Raw genomic sequence first — 18539 nt, forward strand, 5'->3', positions numbered from 1 at the left:
TTTGCATAAAGATCAGTTTGATTTGCTATGCGATTAAATATGGCACCCCCTCCTTGGCCATTTTTGGGGGGAGAAATTTCATGTCTAGAGGCCTACTAAACATGCCTGTGCAGTCTTCAAACAGTGGTATAGGAGTAACTTGGTATAAATAATACATTTACTTGTTATGGCCATAAATTGTGAAAGGGACAGTAGCTGTAACTTTTCATGATTTTTTCACTTTTTCATTTCGTGTATTAACAGCAAGCTCTCGTTCTACTCCCCAAAGCATGTTGAATCACCAACTGTTCAGCTTGTCAACACAGCTATATGTGAAATTTATTCTGTTATTGCTTGCATTTGAATTTTTATCTGCATTTCACTTGCTGTAAATGATAACAGCACAGTGTGCACATAATACAGGGTGAATTGACAAGCTGAATACTGTGTATATCACCATGCTTTTGGAAATAGAACAAGAAACTGTTGTTGAAATGAAAATTGCAAAGAAAGATCATTAAAAATTACAAAGACTGTCAGTTAGATGGTTGGAGATTCTGTCAATAATAATGACTAATGTAAGTAATCCTAACAACCGACTGATGAGACAGATCGCCATTTTAGAAAAACTTAAATTTCCATTGACTTGTATCAGATTTATTGTTGTTAAATCATACTTGTTTACACTTTGATTTTAATCGTAAATTATTGTTTACAGTGATTCTGTTTGAAAAATGCATCGTTTTATTTCTTGATGCAATTTTTTTTTTGCGTGAGATTGTATTTTATGAAAATTTATGCAGCTGCAAATCATGTGTGTGACTTTGTTGAATTGAGTAAGAAAAGTTTGTGAGAAAATAATAGGTACCGGTATCTATTGGAAGAGAGAGAATATGAGAGAGAAGCAGTGTAAAGCTAAGCAACTGATCTTGAAAAACCTTCTTACCACTCTTGGAACTAATAATTGATCAGATTTTGAAGATTATAATCACGTTTGTTACATTTGTCTTTTTGCTTGTCCTTCTTCATTTGATCAATGCAACATGCCTTGGAAGGTGAATGGATAAACACTGAGGTGCTGCGACAGAAGATATCTCATTGTCATATTTCCATATTTGCAATCCACATACTAGTATTACACAAAAGTTACCTCTGCTAGACAGCGTATTTTTGATGCAATCACCATAGTTGGACAAAACATGTCCAAAACATTTACAAATAGCAAAAGCAATTGTACACAGACATATAACATGACACATAGTTCAAATGAGGTTACCATGTCAGATTCCTGTCCTCAAAACTTCAGACCATTTTATGATGACCTAAACTTTCTTCATTACCTACTGACCTGAGCATGACCTCATTGACCCGAGCATGACTATTGACCGATGGCATTCTTTCGTAAGTGAGTGTTGACCAAGACATGTACCTTGGCATTATCAAAATGTGCTATTTTTTGATATTTTTTACAAATAAGATTATGCAATTCGGTGTACCTCGATATTTTTTGGTATTAAAAACAAAAGCATTACGCATGTATTTGGAAGGAGTATCAGTACTATACCATCATAGTGCATGTCTTTCGTCAATTTTTGTCATGGACACTAGAGGGGGGAAGACGTCCCCTCTACTGTCTATATGGTTTTGTCAGATTTTTTCCAGACCTTGGGAAACTTTTTTATGTGATTTCTGAGTGACTGCCTATATGTGTGAATATTTGTGCTTGGTGGGCGTGATACCTACCATCTTTGATGACACAACAGATTTATCTATCAGGTGATTTTTCCAGTAGCATAGCATCTTGTCTTAGCTTTGATATCTCAATAAGGACTCACCTCACAATGATTGGGTGGTATTAATCAGTGGCGTCTTTTGTGGTGAATAGTACAAAAAAATCCCCCTAAGTTAGTGATAAATAATAGGTTTAATAGCTCATCATTATGGGCCAAGTATTCTTCAGTTGTGAACAAATGTAACAAAGCTTGAAATGATTTTCACAGTGACCAGCAATTCAAGTTAAGCTCAGCAGTTGACCTTGATAGGACTCACAGGGTCAATCTCCTAGTGTATACATGTTGATATCGTGTAGAATGCCATATTTTATGTGCCTTTCAATACACATGTAATTACCTGTCACCGCACAATCACCTTGCATTTCATTAACATATCAATAACCTGCAACTGCTTTTCACTCAGTTGAAAAACTGGCCAGCTTTTCTTAAAAGTACTTAGGTAGTCACTGCTAATTTGCATATATCCATATATGGTGACATTCAGCCATGTTTGACCAATGGAATAGCAATAGCATGACTTACCAAGCGAAAAATTACTGGCTAGCTACAAGAATTTATCCATATATGGTGACATTGAACCATGTTTGACCAATGTAATACCAATAGCATGACACCCCCCCACCCCCCCCCCCACCCCCCCCCAGTGAAAAATCACAGGTTAGCTACATGTACTGTGAGTACAGGTAACTTTCATGCCCAAAATGCTTAGGCATTATATCTTAGTTGTGGAAAAAACTTTATCTACACTCTTGCGTTTTTGCTGTGTCATTACTGATTATGACATCGTTCATAACACAATGTGACTGATAAATATACAGGTATGAAATTTTAAACCACTCTACATCTGAAATTCACGGAATTGTGCAATATATCATCAGTTAATCTAAAACTCCAATAGTTGTAAACTTTTGATGAGTTTTGCAGTATTTTGTGTCTGTGAATACAGTCTCTTGCTGTACTTTCTTGCACTGTTTATTGACAACTGAGTTTTAGAGTTCATGTGTCAATATTAACATGACGTGTTAAAATGCAGCTTTGCATTTCAATGTTGAACTTGAAACTGGATAGAAATAATCAAAATGTTATCAAAAGTCACAGCTGTTGTCTCATATATAAGGTACAGAGTAATATAACATGTTTGGGTAAAAATAAGTTATTTAGACCAAATAAGAAAAAAGTAGTAAATCTAGTCAAATTCTCAGTTAAATGGAAATATATTTCAAGACTGACGGAGCTCCCTTCCCAACAAACAAATGAAATCTATTCAAGCACACACATCAGTGTAAAATGAACAACTTTATCACTTAGACTCAAATTACATTGTAAGGTAGAAAAGTTTGTTAATGTGAGTTTATCATTTAGTCTGAGAGGAATATGTAGTTTTTTGTTTTTATCACAGATATTCTGTAATTCATGGACAATGTTTTTTATCACGGATATTCCATAATTCATGGACAGTACCAAAGACAATCACCAAAGATTTACTTTCAATGATAAATCTAATTCTATATGTTGTGATATTTTCAGTGACTGAAATAAAGATTCCATTATTGAGACGTTTTGTGTATTCTATGTTCAATCATAGTGTATAGAGTACCAAGTAGCATATGAGCCAGTTTGTTTTGGCTATGATTTGTAGGTGTCCATATACAAGCAATTAGAATATTCTTGGATAAGATGAGCAAACCAATGCAAGAACATCATCATTTTTTTCTGCATAGCCTTTGGGTCTGTCCCTCAAATTAGGTGGTTGAACTCAATCCCAAACAAAATTCTTCCTCCAAAAATTCAGTTTAACAATATCTAATGCAGACTTTGTACTGACAAACACTGAAGAAATGTGTTTGTAAGCTGATACTATCGCATCCCTTTCACAGGCTACATACCAAAAAGAAAGATTGTACATGAATGTTCATAGAGGGCGCACTGACAAGTAAACCTGAAGTCGACTGTCACTGCCTGTGACTGCTATACTGGGGTCAAGAGTTGAACGTAGTTGGACCTCAGGCTCTCAGTAATGAATAGTGGAATTGTAAAAGCTTTATGAGCCTTAGCTTTCAAGCAGTTCGAAACCAATTTTTAATGTCGTTTTCAAATTGCTAACAAGGCTAGTATGTCCTGTACTTGTTGGCAACCTTAATTTTGATCTGTCAACATAATATTGAGAATTTCATATTTTTTTTGGTTTTGAAGCCCATTAAAATAATTTTGGTGTTACTAAAGCTCTTGGGAAGAACAAGAAACTGTTTGTTTTATATCTATTGAACAAAAATGCTCACAATATTGACAGTCAAAATGTACCATTCCACTGTTGCAGTGATGTGGCAGGCTTTGTAAAAGTACACGAGATCATTGACAACATGTATATGGTGTGCTTGATAGTGGTGTTACTGTACCTGTGATCTTGGTTTAAATTTGCCGACTGGGGGCGCTGTCCTGTTCAGCATATATGGCCAACAGGTACTTGTAATTACAGGTACATCCAGTTGTACAGTTATATACTGTTACATCAGTAGAAAAGCACATGCCTTTTTGGGGAGGGGGTGAATCTAAGCCTACTGGCATCTTCACTTGCCTGGGTCTCTTGTCCATGCAGCTGAATGCTTCCCGAAATAAGGTAGTTAGTGGTAAGTAGTTAAAGTAGAATGCACCTCAGGGACAGACATTCGGACTCTCAAACTTTTACAATTCTCTTCTGATACACCACATGTGGGGGGTGTCATTTTAAAGCTCTTGATGAAAGGAAACTTTTCATCGGCTTAGTTTTTTGAAATTCGAAATTTTTATTTTTCTCCATAGAGTTAACACAGGGATGGCGGCCATTTTGAATTTCTAATACCAGTATTAAAATCTTGGGTTATTTGTTTCTCTAGTGCCAAAATTTGCACGGTGACCCCCTATTTTTATTCTTGATTTTGAAAGAGAATGATTGAAAGATTCTTGAGGAAAGTTGAGCAAAAGTTTAAGTCTTTCACTTTAAAGGTGCATACTACCTTAATGTGAATTAACAGACCTGTGCAAGAGGATGATGACCTACTGGGTGACACAGGACTGAAGGGCAAGGGGGAGAGTTTATGTGAAGTTAACTCAAGGATACAAATGTAGCGTCACCGCACTCTTTACTTCCTCTGAGACTGACAGGGCCTAGACAGAGTCCGTGGATTGGGGAAATAAAAAAAGCAATCATAAGCACGGTTCAAACACACATCCTTGTATATCCATCACGGAAAAGTAGCTGTAAATCTTGAATTTGAAATGATTCTGAATATGTTACAGCTAGTCTTGGTTATCAAGACTGCTCTGCGGGCATGGGGCTCTCATCCAGCCAACCATACAGTCTGGGGAAATCCCATTAAAAATTTGTGAGCAAGATGGCACAATACGGACTTGAGTGATGCATCCTGGGAGCAACTGATCAATGATGAAATTGTGTTTTGAGACAAAGTCATGGAAAATATAGCTTCAAGGTTATGTAGAAGTGGCTCTCAAAGTCCTTCCTTGGTAATGACTATGAGCTATGCCTTTCATGTCTTGGATCAGTTTATGGAGAAGAACGATACAACGGACCATAATTCAAAGTCCTTTCTCACGTGGAACTTCAAAAGCCACTTCAACGTAACCTTGAACATGTTGAAGCTATATTTTTTTGTGACTTTGTCTCAAAACATAATAATTACATCATAGGTCAGTTACTCCCAGGATGCATCACTCCTGTCTGTATGGTGCCCATCTTGCTTGGAGATATTTGAATGAGATTTCCTAAGGCTGTGAAGGGGTCAGCCGGATGAGACTAACACAAAGCAGTCTGGGTAACTGAGACTACTAAAGCTACTCCCCCCTGAAGGGCACTTTCACAACATAGATTACAACCAACACTTTACTTAGTCACACAATAGAAAATCATTTTATTTCAGTAATAATATTGAATTCCAAATTTACAAATAATTTTGCCATCATGCATTACATTTTCTTAATATATATTTCTCATCATTGGATCAATAATCATGGTTTTTTACTATGAATAAATCAGAACCACAATAACCTAAGAAATGATAGTACAGTATATACAATTTAAATCTTGAAATGTGCACCCCTTGTAACCAAACCAACCTACCCTGTCAAATGGAATGTTCCAATTGCAATTCAAATTGATATTGAAAGGGCAGACCATTCCAATGGGTCGGTGGATGATACGGGGAAAAAATTCCTTTACATTACATGAAAAAAAATTCTGTTTATTAGCATTACATTTGTAAGTTTTGAATTTTCTTTATTCTGGATTCAAATAATCTGTAAACTTTTAAAAAGTTTTAAATTGTACCAAACCCAAGTTCAAGTTAAATTATAATAAGGATATTTTTCTATCTACACTGGGGGGAAAAATAATAAATTATCTGATATTAAAGTTCATTATTATAAGTTTTGATAAAGTTATACTTATGTGGATAAAATGTGGTAAAAGTATTAGGAAGATAATGTTCGACTTGTACTTTGAAAAGTTTATATGCTGGAAGTGGGTAAAATGTGGGAAATGTTGGGAATAAGTGTCAGCGGTGAGTTTGATATGAGAAAGCCAATCAGATTGCAAAACACAAAATGCTAATTAATTGGGTCACATGTCTGACAGCGGTGTCTGTGATTGGCTAAGCCGTGAACTCTCATCAGCATGGACTGACCGTCTGATATACATGTACTGCAGGTGCAAGATTTTCACAAAAAATGTTCACAGAATATTAGTCTTCACTACCAAATCTTTTACTCCTTGTGTACCATTTGACAGTTTGACCTGGGTATTGATATCCAGGGACAAAAGAGATGGACGAATGTCCCCTTGGGACACGACAAGACAATGACTTGCAGAATGGTATCAACAACTGAATCATAGAGTTACACAAGTCATTCGTTAGATAATAAAATGGAAGCAGGATGGTTATCCCAGGGCACTTAAATTTCCGACTAGGCATTAACACCCCTCTCTCCCCCCCCCCCCCACCAGCAGTTGAGGCTAGGGTTTGGGACAGGGTTAGGTTAAGGATGGTAAAAGTCTGGGAGTAACTGTCCAGATGTTACTTATATGCCACTGGATATCCAATTGTAAGTATTACCAACAACTTCCAGAATACAACAACAACATGGAACATCCATGTTTTATCTTACAAGTGACACAAAATTCTTCAAGTTGATGCAGACTTGTGATTTGACAGACACAGCTCACAACAACACTGTCACATTTTACCCGTTTCTGACTATATGACACCTTTAATAAGAAAATAACAACTTCTGCATATCAAAATACTCAAGATCTGGATTGAACAGCTGAATGATTGAGTTCAACCTTTTCATCACCATGGTTTGGCCCAAATCCATTGTTATCAATGGTGATATTGGACCTGTGTACGGGGAAATGTGGGAGAACAGGTTAAAATTGATGTGACAAAATACACATTCTGGCATGGAAGTCTTAACTTTTACAAAAAATATGGTTGATACAGTCTAAGTTTTTCAACACAAAATGACTTTTTAAATAGTGCTGTTCAAAAACTGAAATGATAGACATACACATAAAACATGAACTGACTTTAAAAATATGAATCACATTGATACTTGATGAAATGTGAAATTGATTTTTAATTTTACATGACCTACAGTAATTTCTCATGAGCAGCAATCTTTGACAAATTTCAGTCTTTCAAATCTACTTGCATAATAGAGCACGAACTGTGATATTTTTGCATAAATTTGCATAATATGGCTGCCTTTGTTGGGATTATATTATTGCTTGGACTGTTCCTCAGCAAAGTATTTTCTTGAATACATAGAAAGTGAAGTTTTTTAAGGTAGTATGCACCTCGAAGACGGATATTTGGATAAATTTTCAAAATTATACTCTTGTGGCCTGCTACTTGTTGGGGTTATTTCATGGTGTAAAAAGTTTTCACCAGATTATATTTTGTTTATTCTATGTCTGGTTTCAAGTTTCCTTGAGGAAGTTTGAATAAAAGCTGAAGTCTTTAAATTCAAAAGTGCAAACTACCTTTGTGAAATATCATATTCATCACTGAAAAAATGATTAGTTGATTTCTGCAATCTGTGACTTTGCTGTAGCCCATTATGCCTGTTACAATCTTAATTACCAGTATATGCAGATGAAATAAGATATTGGCACCAAATATGTGTAAAGTGAAGCACCAGATTCAATATTTGTTGTTTATAAGTGTTTTATGACAAATCTGGTGAATCGTTTGGAATGTTTTGGAAAATAATGCTTGACAATCAGGCAGACAGTAAAGTTTGTCCAATAAAATGACAAAGTCACAAGCCAAATTTATGAATCCTTTTTTGTGAATTTATGAATACCAAGAGAAAACTTTTGATCAAATTTATGGATGTAAAATTTCCAAATTCCATGTAACAATGGATTCGTTTGAATGACCTGCAGCAGTTATGCAAGGTGGTCTGTGATTGGTCAATTCTTCCATATTTCTTTGTTAGACCAATCGACTGGTTAGAAACTGTACATAGGTGTGTAAACCTTATAATCAATAACACTGTATTATTTTGACACCATGCTGACCCCTTAACTACTTAATATATTTTTCTTGATCTATCACCCCTATGTACACATGGTTTTTGACCTGTGTTGAATTTGATTACAAGTCAGAGATACATGTACCATGAATGTATGATTTGGGAGTGGGGATGGGAGGTCATTGGTAAATTGACAAAATTAAATGTAAAAGTTGGTAAATTGATTGTGACAATAATTGATTTATATATCATTAAGTGCATAACTATTGCATTAAAAAGTTGAAAGAAATGACCAAAAACAGCTTGCATTTGAAGTGACTGTCTGCCTTACTGTCAGAAGTACTGGTGAAAAAAATGCCACAAAAAAAAATGTTCAGTCGTATCTTTCTTACATCAAAACATATACAATTCATTGAAGGTTACATTTCTGATTCCACATAACCCAAATTTGTCTAAATTCATTCTATCGAGACTCTGTTAGAGAGTTTGAATTTCATTGCAAGTGAGAGAAAGAGATGGATGGTCTTTTTAAATATCTCTGATGAACACATTTCATTCTGTTCAGGATGATTCTTGCCTATGAAAATACCTTGAAATATTCCATTGCAAAGCACACGTTTGGAAAACTTGATTATTTTGAAGGTGGGTCGTTGATAAAATTGGTCTTCAGAGTCCCAAGCTCAGATTCACAGATTCAAAACAAAATATTCTTTAAAGACTTCTTGTATGATAGGTAATATGAAGGTTTACAAAACAGAAAAAGTGTACATTGTAATCTGATTTCTTCCTTACTTAAACAATCCCTGCTTTTCCAATGACTTGGACTGACCTTTTGTTTGCCAAAATAGATCATTCCATTTCAATGGAAAAGAGGGTACAAGGTAAGAACTGTGGCAATCACATTGACAATGCAAATAAGTAGCCCACAATTTATGAAAAATAGAAACGACCTAAGGCACTCTTTAATTGGATGAAATGCACTTACATCAGGCATTTCACATGAATAGTAGCCAATCAGAGACAAGATAGCTCACATTACTCTTCAGTCGTTTTATGATTCCTGAGCCGAGTCACGAATGATCACAAAACAACAAGCACTGAAGATAAAATCTTACAAAGATTATGAGCTTATACAAACTCAGCACCCTAAACTCATGACGGCAAATCTGTTGCCGTCTTTGTACCAACTGAAGCATACACCTCTAACTATGCACAGAACCAACCACAACGACACTGCCAGGAAGTTGCACAACCCTTTTTTTCAAAGACATCTTGTTTATGTGATTTAATTATCCGTTCATAACATGGACTAAATAAATACTATTATTTCTGCTATTAATTATCTTTAATTCGGTGAACGTTTTTTTGCAGTACTTCACTAGATTGAAGGTAAGATGATTTCATCCACAGCAGTTAGTCACGGTCATTTTAAAAATCTAAACAAATCTGACAATAAGCGTCGTTCTGAGTTCCCTTTTGATTTTCTAAGGGAATAAGTGACAGATATGATCAATTGAACTGTCCCTAGGATGTCAACAAGCTAAACCAGGTATACTGGTCTCTGACAGTTGCTAACCTGTGTTTAATAACGATGTTAAATATCTGTCTTCACAAGGATTTGACTCAGAACTCGCTCTTTGCACAACTTCAATGCGCATCTTTAGTAGTATTAACCATGGCAGTACAAGTTCCGTGTGTGTTGGGAATTTTAAATAGTCGCAATACTACATACATACAGGTTTGTCATTAACACTCAACAGTTCTCTATAAAAAAATCACTCCAAGGCAGTATATGAGGTTTTTTCTTCTATTTTTTACATACAAAAAAAATGTTGAATAAGTGAAAAGTAATTAAATCACACTTGTTTGCTGTCATTTTCTAAAATGGCAGTGACGGAAGCATGCAAGATTGATTGGTTGATAGTTTGCATAAATTATGATGCATTCAAGATTGATTGTTTGCATAAATTATGATGCATTCAAGATTGATTGAATGATAGTTTGCATAAATTATGATGTATTCAAGATTGATTGGTTAATAGTTTGCATAAATTATGATAATGGAACTGCTGTGATGTCAGCACAAAATCTGTCTTTGATACATGCCATTCAAAAATTTGCAGTTGGTTAGAGCTCAGATAATTTAAGATTGTTTTGTACTAAAAATATTCATCAAATTCTGTTCAATAATTATTATCTACGGATGCAAGGGAAATTTAAGGAAGTCGAAAGAGGATAAACGCAAATGTGCAACATTTTTTTGAGTTAAATATGTTAAATATTTTATCGTGTGGATCTTCAGAGAAAGACAGCAAACAAGTTTATCTTACAAAAATGGAAAAAAAAAACTATCTACGATTTTCTGAGATCATCATGAAATCTGGCTAAAAGAGCAGCTACTCTAGATTTTACAGCTGTATTACTACTTGAATTACTTTCTGTATTGATTTGGTTACTATGGTTACTATCTATGATATTTACATCACTAATGTTGTCATGGAGATTATGGTGATCTGCGCTATTGCGACTATGTGCCTGAAAGTTGCTATTTCTGTTATGGTCGGTTGTATTTACATCGGTGATATAGGTAAGGTTACTTAAATCTGAAGAAATAGGAAAAAATTTGCTATCGCTATGGGAACTGTTGCTATGAAAGGGTACTGGTGCATCATCAGAATCACATGCATTACCCTGATTGGTTGATTTCTCCCCGGTACAATCAGACCCGCTAATGCTACTAGGGCTACTACTACGAAAGGATGGGGAATATGAAACACACTTCGTTTCTCTGGCAGGCTGGGCTGGCCGTTGTAAGCCCCCTGCTGATTGGTCAGCAGGGCGGCTTGATTCTTTAAACAAAACTGAATGGCTAGCTGGGCTGGCGCTTGGGGCCTGATCAGTGAGGTCCACTGATGGGCCACTGGCAGTTTTGAAGCTTGAGTCAGAAGATCTCTCATTGGTACGCGAATCAGATTTGACACTTTTGTCCGGACCCCGACTGATCACAGATTTTGAACATTCTCTCGTAGCATTGACTGATACGACCTGATTTTCATGGTGGGGGTCCGGCACAACTTTGACATTGATCTTATCCTGATTATTCATCTCGACACTGTCCATGGCAGTGCTGTTGCTATATTCATCGGAAAACCTTTTCCTGGTCTCAAACAGAGAGTCCGACTTGCCAGACAATCTGTCTTCTGACTGGCTGGGAATCAACTTGGACGGGATTGAACGTTGACCTGACCTGGCTGCTGCTCGTTTGCAACCTAGTTTCTCCAGTGAAGTACTGCGTGGTATTCTGGAGGGAGTTATTTTCTGGGGTTGGGGGTGGGTAGGGGTACTGTGGATGGCCGAGAGATTAGGCTGGGAGATGCTGCTCTTTATTCTGTTTGTTTCGTGTCTGAATGGAGAGACATCCCTGGAATCGACAGATGTATTATCTGTGCTAACATTTCTGTACAGTGTCATTTCTGGTTGGCTCAATTTTCTCCTATTTTTTGATTTAACAAAAACATTGAATGATTTACCCTCCATGCTCTGACTTCTCTGCAATCTTTTCCCTGATTGGCTACGACATGGCAGACTGCTTCTACCATGTGAAAGGTCATTTGGGGACGGCAACCTCTCCTGGTTCCGTAATGGATCCATTGAGGATGGTGATGTTTCTTTGCCCCGTGATTGGTCCGTCAATGATGTTGATTTCTGATAGCTGGGTGCTGATTGGCTGCTGAAAGAATGAATCTGTATGGGGGAAGTTTTGCTGGACTTGATCAACCTTGGAATCTGGCTTGGGCTCTGTGACCGAGATCTAACTGTCTTCGTCCGCGGAGCCTCCTCTTGACCCGTTGCCTAGTTACAAAGAGGAGAAATGAGGCTCTAAAAAATGTGCAAAACTATAAAAAAACACTTCCAATTTGTAACAAGTTTCTTCCATTAAAATGTCATCTACAAAACCTATTGAGGCATTTTCAGTTTCTACAAGTCAAAAAGTGAAGAGTTGTAAAACTTAATATTGAATGAAGCGACAATATAGTAGTTGATTTCATTGACTGAAATTCTTTCCTTAAACAAACATCGTGTCAAATTAAGCTCACAATATATATACCATCACATTCGCTATTCATCACTTGCATGATATTCCTGCATCTTTATGTCTTGATTTCTTATATTTCAAGTAAGCAAACTTCTTCAATAACAAGCAACCAGCTTTGTTAATCTTTCTCTAGTCTTTTCAATAATAGCATTGAGTCTGACGATTTTACTTCCAGTTGAACAAAATCGAAAATAATCAGTTCCTGCAGCTTACAACAAATTGAATGCAATCATAAGACTGAAAATGTGGAAATGCATAAAACAACAAACAACATGAACAAACTGGGTATTTTAAAGAGGCATATTTTCTTGTAGTTCCACAGAAATTATTATTTACACAGTACGAGTCTTCAATGAAGTCTGTTGCATTTTGAATCTGTTTTAACAGTTTACTTTCAGCCATATCTGATAAAAAAATATGCCCCTTCATATAAGTATGCCCAGGCAAAATACAACATGACATAAACAACAAACTGACACTTGGAAGGTTTACACAAGACAATATAAATGCTACATTGTTACAAATGTACAAATCACTGCAAGCAAATGAAGAACAAAAAACAGACACTGGACACGCCAAACTTTGCTTGTAACTATGGCAACCGTGCTGATGGGGTGAAATTTATTAGATATTGTGATGGTGATGAGGCAAATGTGCTGACAAATAAAAAATGTTACAGAGCACTATAAAGCAAAACCACGGCAAAATAAAACTATTAACAAACTCTGAATTGATAGTTAATAATTATGCTATTTGCATTTTTGTTAGAAGACTTCGATGTCACCAAGAAAACTTCTATACTGGTTGTTACATTGAAATGTTCTTATAATTATCAAAGAAAATTGGATTTCTTATTTCAGTTACTGAGTACAATAAAACAACGGCTTCTTTCATACGTTCTACATTCTTGCCTGTTTGAAGAGATTCTTATACATGTATGCTTTATTAAATTTACAGAATGCTGAAGATGACGGTAAAAAAAGGATTTGTTTTATATTTAAAATATTGACTGTTCTGATGGGGCTTAGAATGATTCTTTCTGAGGCCTAGCCAAAGAAGTGAAGTTAGACAATGTTGAGGAAAACTTTATGCAGTGCATATAAGAGTGATGGATGTTACTTGGCAGAGATTAGTACAGGACAGTTGGAACAGACTTTGACAGACAGATGGACAGACGGACGGACAGACAGACAGGTCACCCTCTTACCTTGCCAGAACCCCCGTCATGAGGTGAAATAGTAGGCCCGGGCATTCTACTGCTGGGTGGTGTTGGTGGGGGTGAGAATGCATTCCTGTCACCGTATGAGTCATGGCATGTCTGGGGGCTATGAGAATTAGGTGAATGCAAAGTAGAAATAGCTGATGAGCTCTGAGACCTTGGCGTGAAAGTGGAGCCGTGAGTGTGGCTGCCTTGTTCAGCTGGCAGTGACGTAGCGTCTGTTCTTACGTACAAATGCTTGCGTTGGTCAGCGAGGCTGGCAAAGCTGCCCTGCTCATATGAGTTACCTGTGTTGCCGCCCTCTCCAGGTTTGGTATCAGATTTCTGTCCATCCGTTGCGGACGTTGCTGGGTCAGTCTTCTCTTTACTTTCAACATTCTGACCTCCATTCATATTGGCATCTGTTTGGGTTTTGTCCCCTTGCATGAGATCCTGTGACCCAACACTGACAATATTCTCCGACTGAGTTGGCGGAGACCTACAGATGACCTTTCCATTTTCATCGGTTGACACATCCTGGCTTGTAATATCAAGAAATTCTACTGCATCTGTTCCGTCGTCTTCCACAACAATTGCTTCTCCAGGTTGCTTCTGAAGGCCCTGCTGCTCACCGTGCGACCCCACAGCAGGTTTCTTGTGGCTACTTGAATCATCCAGCAGGTCCACCATCTTCTGTACTCTGTTTTCCTGGACAGTGTCTGGGGTATTCTGATCGGGAACACAGCTGGAGTCTTCGGGCCTTCCACTCAAATCAAAGTTTATACTATCAGAGTTCCAACTGAGCATCACATCGCTGATACTGGCGGCAAGCGATCTCTTGATGCTTTCCCTCGCTTCATCAAAACTCTGCCTCACTTCTCCCTGAGGCATGGGGGAGGTATTTTGCCCACTTTTCATGGCTGCTTGCCGTTTGTCTTCCGCAGACTTTTCCTTTGAAGTGGATGGGGAATTTGGCAGGGAGCTCGCCAGCTCTCTCAGCTTCTCTGGGGTGAGGGGACTGGTCGGTGAGCTTGGCTCAGAGACTGACTCTCTTGGAGGCTTCTTTGGGGAGCTCCTCATTGAGGATGTGGACCCACTTCTATGACGCGATGATTTTCTCTTGGTTTTGGCATCTGGCGACGACTTGCTCAGAAGTTTAGCACCATGGAAAGGTGTATCGATTACTGTGCTTATCTGAACGGGCGCATCAGCATCAAGAATACAGTGATGGCCATGGAGAGGCTTTGAACCATGTGCCTTTGCAGCTTCGGTGTCTATGTAGAGTGGCTCCCTAGCATCTGTTCTTACCATCGCTGGTGGAGGCACTTCACTCTGAGATTCTTGTTTCTCTTCATCAGAGTCAGATTCTTTCTTCTCAGTATCTTCTTCCTTGGACTCATGGGCAATTACAGTGGTGATTTCATAGGTCTTCAGATCAACATCATCCGGCAAGTCTTTTTCACTTTTCCGCACAATTTTTTCTTCTGTAGCAGCATCCGTTTGTGTTTCGGGAACATCTGAAGGACTTGGCGACTTTGTTCTCTCTCCTGAGAGATTAGCTCCATCTTCTTTTCTCGTATCCTTTCCTGCTGGAATTCTATCGCCAGCATCATGTTTTTCAGCTTCAGTGTCAGACAAAGTCTTAGGCACTTTACTTTGAACCCTCTCTTTACTCCCCTTTGTCCCTGAAACTTGACTTTCAACTTGAGGCACCCGCCGCCTGTGAGAACTACTCTTATCTTGTGAAGAATCACTTTCACCTTGTATGCTTACTTCCTCTGTGTGTTTTTGTGTCTCAGAAGTCACTGCTTCATCAGTTGTATGTGTTTCAGAGTTACCTGAGTCAGATCGTGTCCGTGCCTGGGAGCGGCCTGTAGCTTTGGCTGCTTTACTTTCTGGGCTGTCTCCATTCTTCTTCTTCTTCTTTTTGGGAACTTCTTCATTCTGCTTTTCTTCCTTTCTGCTGTTTCTTCTCTCTTTTCTCCTTTCCTTTGTCTCTTCTTTGCTTCTCCGCGTCTTCTTCTCTTTGCTTCTCCGCCTCTTGGTTTCCGGACTCTTCTCTATGGGTTTTGCACTCTGCTCTGTCCCATCATCATCTTCCAAGTTCTCCTGCTTCTTCTCCGAAGGCTTTGAACTCTCTTTGCTCTTTCTTCTTTTTGATTCATGCTTCTTTCCTGATGGGGCTGTGTTCTGCCCTGTGGTCTCGTCCTGGAGTTCAGTATCTTTCAGTTTGTCAGACACTTTGTCTTCCTTGCTCTTCTTTCTCCTCGCTTCATGACTTTTTTCTACAGCATCTTCACTTCGTAAAGCCTTGTCACCAGTGTGTTTGGCATCTTCAAGGTTCTTCTCCAGGAGCTTAGCATCCTCTTTACTCTTACGTCTCCTTGTTTCACTGCTTTTGGGAACAGGTTCTTCATTTTGTATGTCCTTCTCATATACCACTTTCCCATCTTGGGCTTTCTTCTCAGAACCCTTCATGCTCTCTTTGCTCTTTTTTCTCTTTGTCTCATGGCTTTTCTCTGAGGATGTTAGACTTTGTTTGGCCCTTTCTTCTGCAGGCTCTGTCTCTTTGGACTTGACCTCTGACCCTCTTGTGTCCTCTTTGCTCTTTCTCCTTTTTGAGACAAGCCGTTTTTCCTCGGTGGCTTCAGCTTGCACAGCCCCGTCACCTGCAATGCTTACTTTATCAACACTCTTCTCTGATACCTTGACATCTTCGGTGCTCCTCTCTGCTGCAGGGCCCTTCCCTGAATGACTTGGGTCTGGCACAGCAATGTCACTTGCATGGTCATGTTCTCTAGGCTTTCTCTCCAAAGTTTTAACAACATCTTTACTCTTCCGTCGCCTTGGTTCATGAGATCTCTCCGGAGGAGACCCACTTTTAACTTCCTTTTCAACAATATGTTCAGCATTTTCTATCTTCTGCGGGACAGGCTTTTCTGTATTCTTTATGATGTCATCACTCTTCTCTTCCTTCACATCATGCTTCCTCACATCTCTAAGTTCTTCTCTGCTTGGCCTTTTTTCAATGCCATGGACTTTCTTGTGCTCATCCTTCCTGACTGTCTCCCCCTGTTCTCCGCTGCTCTTCTTTTGACTTCCAGAAGAAGACGTTTTTTTGTCTTTGACATCAGCTTTGTCCGTGGCTTTGCTTGGACCTCGGCTGCTTGACCTGCTACCAGTTGAGGCACGCCTGGGCGGCGCTGACCCCGATGAATCTCTTGATGTCTTGCGGCTTCCTGTGCTGCCTCGCCTCCTTGGGGGTGGATCTTCCTGGTTGGGTTTGTCGCGGAGCTCGGTTGCACGTGGTGGAGTGGACGCCAGCTGAGTGACTACAGTGTTGGAGTCAGGAGATTCACCAGCTTCTGAAACACCCCTCACAGTAAACCTGAGAGACATAAACGGCATACAAAAATGTTATTTATTGAAACAGATGAAAAATATAGCCATTGACAAGTACGGCTTACTTTACAAATGCAAAATTGTAAAAATGGAATCATCAAGTGACACATTTAACATCTCTCTGGTAAGGAAAATCTCAGAGCGCACATGTATAAATTGAAAAGACACAGTTATCACCATTCTTATTAACTCGTTCACGGACATGGTTTAGTCCAATCCAGTGGATTTCTTTTTGAAGTCGGACTTCTACAAGGAAATGGGGGGAGATTAGAATAGTTTTCATCAGGATGGCTGAGTTTTACCTTTCACTATCAAATCTTGGAACAGTCCTATTGTTTTGTAATTGTATGACAAAGTTGGTCTTCTAATCATAGTATAGAGCAGGGGGTGGGGGTTGAAAAGGTTCAATTAGCAAAAAGAAATTTGCATCAAATTAAATTGTTTACTCCATCAATTTCAGACAAGCCCTACTTTCAAAACCGATTATATTTAGTGATAAATTGCTCTAAATCGGAAAGTAATAGTAACCAGGTGCAGCTTTTTGTGCCTTGAAGTTATCAAGAATGAAAGGTGTATTATTCAAATACCAACTATAGATATATGATTTATTATATACATCAGATTTGCTCTTGAAACAACTTTAACTTATAAGTACACTGTTGTGTAAACATACACTTATGTATCATGTATGAATCCTTAGATCAGGAAACTCAAAAAAATATATCAAGTCAATTCTTCATATAGTCCCTGCTTGCTTTGAACCGAATTGATTTTAATATCTATGCAATGAGTAAACTACAATGTGATTCTAACATATTCTGTATGAAATGGGAGACAGGTCTGTCAATGATAGAAAGTTGACACTTACTTGTAGACTATATCTGAAAGAAGCCCTTCTATGATAGCCCAAGTATCGTTGCCTTCCACAGTACCCTCGGCGTTGCCGTTGACAAACACCTTGTAGCCTGTCACTTTGTGGTCTGTGGAGTCTGAGATTGTGGATGCTTCCCACTTCAGCATCACACTGTTGTCTGGTCGGTTTTGCAAAGATAGGTTTCTGGGTGGTGTGGGTATTCCTGTCTTCTTGGGTGATGTTCTGTCTTTGGTCTTCGGTCTGCTAGCAGCCTGTGGAGGTGAATAAGAAGAGCACAACACTGGTTGGTAACTATTGATATCATCGGCATCTTCACATCAACCCAATACTCTGAAACTGTTCTGTGGTACTGTCCCACAATTGGATGCAAATTAGGAGAATGCAAAACACTAACAGTATGATAGAATGGTTGCACCCCAGTATTTGTTCTTACCACGGGAAAATTATGCCGATCAGAGATACTGAATTAGGGATGGGGTGGGGGTTGAGAAATTGCAGAAAATCTTTTCAAGATTAAAAATGATTTTAAAAATGTCCACATATACCCTTTAAAAAAAAGATCTATACTGTATTAAAAACAATTAAATCAGAATAAGAAAAGTGGAATACATTTTCAATCAATGGTATCACAAAAGTAAACTTTTTCGCATGGAATGCATCTTCCCTTAC

General features: G+C 38.2%; 1 protein-coding gene across 10 annotated transcripts in view; it reads right to left on the reverse strand.

Moving 5' to 3' along the window:
• Positions 1–5648: 5648 nt before the first annotated feature.
• Positions 5649–18539, reverse strand: part of LOC139142499 (serine-rich adhesin for platelets-like) — an 87981-nt gene continuing 75090 nt past the window's right edge. For 9 of the 10 annotated variants that reach the window (XM_070712442.1, XM_070712443.1, XM_070712444.1 and 6 more), the window contains 3 exons: positions 17865–18121; positions 13604–16982; positions 5649–12152 (listed from right to left, as the gene is read on the reverse strand). In XM_070712442.1, coding sequence (XP_070568543.1) covers positions 10653–12152; positions 13604–16982; positions 17865–18121 — 5136 coding nt within the window. In that variant the 3' untranslated portion in view covers positions 5649–10652. The remainder of the gene's footprint in view (positions 12153–13603; positions 16983–17864; positions 18122–18539) is intronic. The other variant, XM_070712452.1, reaches the window with a different exon arrangement.

This window comes from Ptychodera flava, chromosome 10 (genome assembly GCF_041260155.1).
Source record: "Ptychodera flava strain L36383 chromosome 10, AS_Pfla_20210202, whole genome shotgun sequence".
NCBI classification, from domain to species: Eukaryota; Metazoa; Hemichordata; class Enteropneusta; family Ptychoderidae; genus Ptychodera; species Ptychodera flava.